This window comes from Buceros rhinoceros, unplaced genomic scaffold (assembly GCF_000710305.1).
Source record: "Buceros rhinoceros silvestris isolate BGI_N320 unplaced genomic scaffold, ASM71030v1 scaffold37414, whole genome shotgun sequence".
NCBI classification, from domain to species: Eukaryota; Metazoa; Chordata; class Aves; order Bucerotiformes; family Bucerotidae; genus Buceros; species Buceros rhinoceros.
The window spans coordinates 9229-11195 of record NW_010408343.1 but is presented as its reverse complement, the minus strand read 5'-3'; the positions used below and the strand labels follow the sequence as shown (position 1 = coordinate 11195).

Here is a 1967-nt window from a genome sequence, read left to right as displayed (position 1 = left end):
CAAAACCCCCTCGGGGTTGACACAGCCGGTGCAGGACCGATACAGCAGGACAGGGGCAGCAGTCTCTGGCTGTCACCAGTCCCTCAAAAGACAAACCAGTGCCTCCCAGCTCGTGAGGAGCCCCCAGCACACGCAGATATTCCCACCTTCCCATGGGCTTATGGCACCTACAAGGAGCATTGTGAAGGGGCTCTCACAGGCACCAGCTTTCTGACAGCGCTGGGGGCTCCAAAACCAGTCTGGTCATGAACTGGGGTGTGTGCTGACGGAGGAGGGGCTGCCTCCACAGGGGGAATACAAGCCTTTTGTCTCATCCCTGCCATTCCTCATCATAAGGGCTTGAGATCGTTATACACCCCAAAGTAATTAAAAGGTGCAAAGTTCATGTCTGTGTCTGATTTCCTCCCTGTAAGCAGCTCCCCTTTGACCCCATCTCTACAGAGTCTCAGTGTATCAGAGTATACTCTGAGGGGTTCTCCTCCCCCTCTGCTCTGCCCCAGTGAGGCCATGTCTGGAGTCCTGTGTCCAGAGCTGGCTCCCCAGTTCCAGAGCGACAAGGAGCCCAGTGGAGGGGGCTGGAGCATCTCTGTGACCAGGAAAGGCTGAGAGCCCTGGGGCTGTTCAGCTGGAGAAGAGCAGCCTGAGAGGGAACCTCATCAGTGTCATCAATAGCTAAAGGGGGGTCAGGAGGAGGGGCCAGACTCTGCCCAGTGGTGCCCAGTGACAGGACAAGGGGCAATGAACACAAACTGGAACCTGGGAAGTTCCACCTGAACAGGAGGAGAAAATTCTCTGCTGTGAGGGTGAGGAGCCCTGGCCCAGCTGCCCAGAGCGGTTGTGAAGTCTCCTGCTCTGCAGAAATCCCAAACCCGCCTGGACACGACCCTGGGCACCCTGCTCTGGGGACCCTGCTCTAGCAGGGGGTTGGACTGGGTGATCCCCAGAGGTCCCTTCTACCCCCACCAGCCTATGACCATTCTGTCGGTCTGTTTTCATGCTGATAATCTGCCTAGAGTTTCCACAGCCATGACAAGAGCCCTGCTCTCACTGTTCCCTCCAGCTCAGGGACTTTATTGGAACCACAGAGATACAGCCTAAAGGAATGACCAGGTGTTTCTTGAGCTTTGTTCTCTCTGGTCACATAATCACACAAACAGCCCCGTGGGAGCAGGTTCAGACCTGATGATCAGGAGTGTCCTCAGTCACTCCCGGGCACAGCAGAGCTCAGCAAAGGAAAACAAAAATGCTGTCACCTGTAACTGCTCCATGACCTCCTTGTGTGTCTTCTCCATTTGGTTCATCTTTGCCCTCATCTGCGATTCCTGGTACTGCAGGTCAGCCTTCAGCTCTGTGATCTGCACATAAAGCAGTAAGGAGCCAGTGAGCTGGAAGAAGAACTGAATGCTTCACCCCAGAGGCGCCCTGCCACAGAAAATGCCTCTGCACAGGTTGTGTGAGACTGGACGAGTTCAGAAACATGCTGGGCTGAGGGAGCGCGACAAGTCCAGAACTGGATCACTGAGCGGCACAGAGTAGCAGGAGTGGCCAGGACTGGTTTTCTGCAAGAAGCTGCATGGCTTTCTTCTCAGTCTTGCCCACGCATGGAGGCCACTGAGACAGTGATCAGAAAATGACCCTTTATGAAATGAGATCTCCCGAGTCCCGAAAGCCTCTTGATCTTTGGAAAGGAGGAGCCTGGGAACAGTCAGAAACCCTTGCCTACTCCGAGATAAAAAGACAGACTCTGCTGGAGTGTGATCTGTGTGACCATGTCAGCATGCTGGGGGGAAAGGAAGGCAAGGGCTGTACCTTCTTCTCCTTCTCGAGAATCATCTGGTCTTTCTGGTGCAGCATCTTTTTTAAAGTCGCCACTTCTTCCTTCAGCTGGGCAATGATGACAAAGTGGTCAGTGCCAGGAGAGTCCAGCGCGAGGTCCGGAGAAAAACTACAGCAAAGATCAGGGAAAG

General features: G+C 54.3%; 1 protein-coding gene across 1 annotated transcript in view; it reads right to left on the bottom strand.

Moving 5' to 3' along the window:
* Positions 1-1967, bottom strand: part of FAM76A (family with sequence similarity 76, member A) — a gene marked incomplete at its 5' end in the record, with an annotated part of 11143 nt that overhangs the window by 655 nt on the left and 8521 nt on the right. The window contains 2 exons of the mRNA XM_010134841.1: positions 1254-1355; positions 1810-1945. Coding sequence (XP_010133143.1) covers positions 1254-1355; positions 1810-1945 — 238 coding nt within the window. The remainder of the gene's footprint in view (positions 1-1253; positions 1356-1809; positions 1946-1967) is intronic.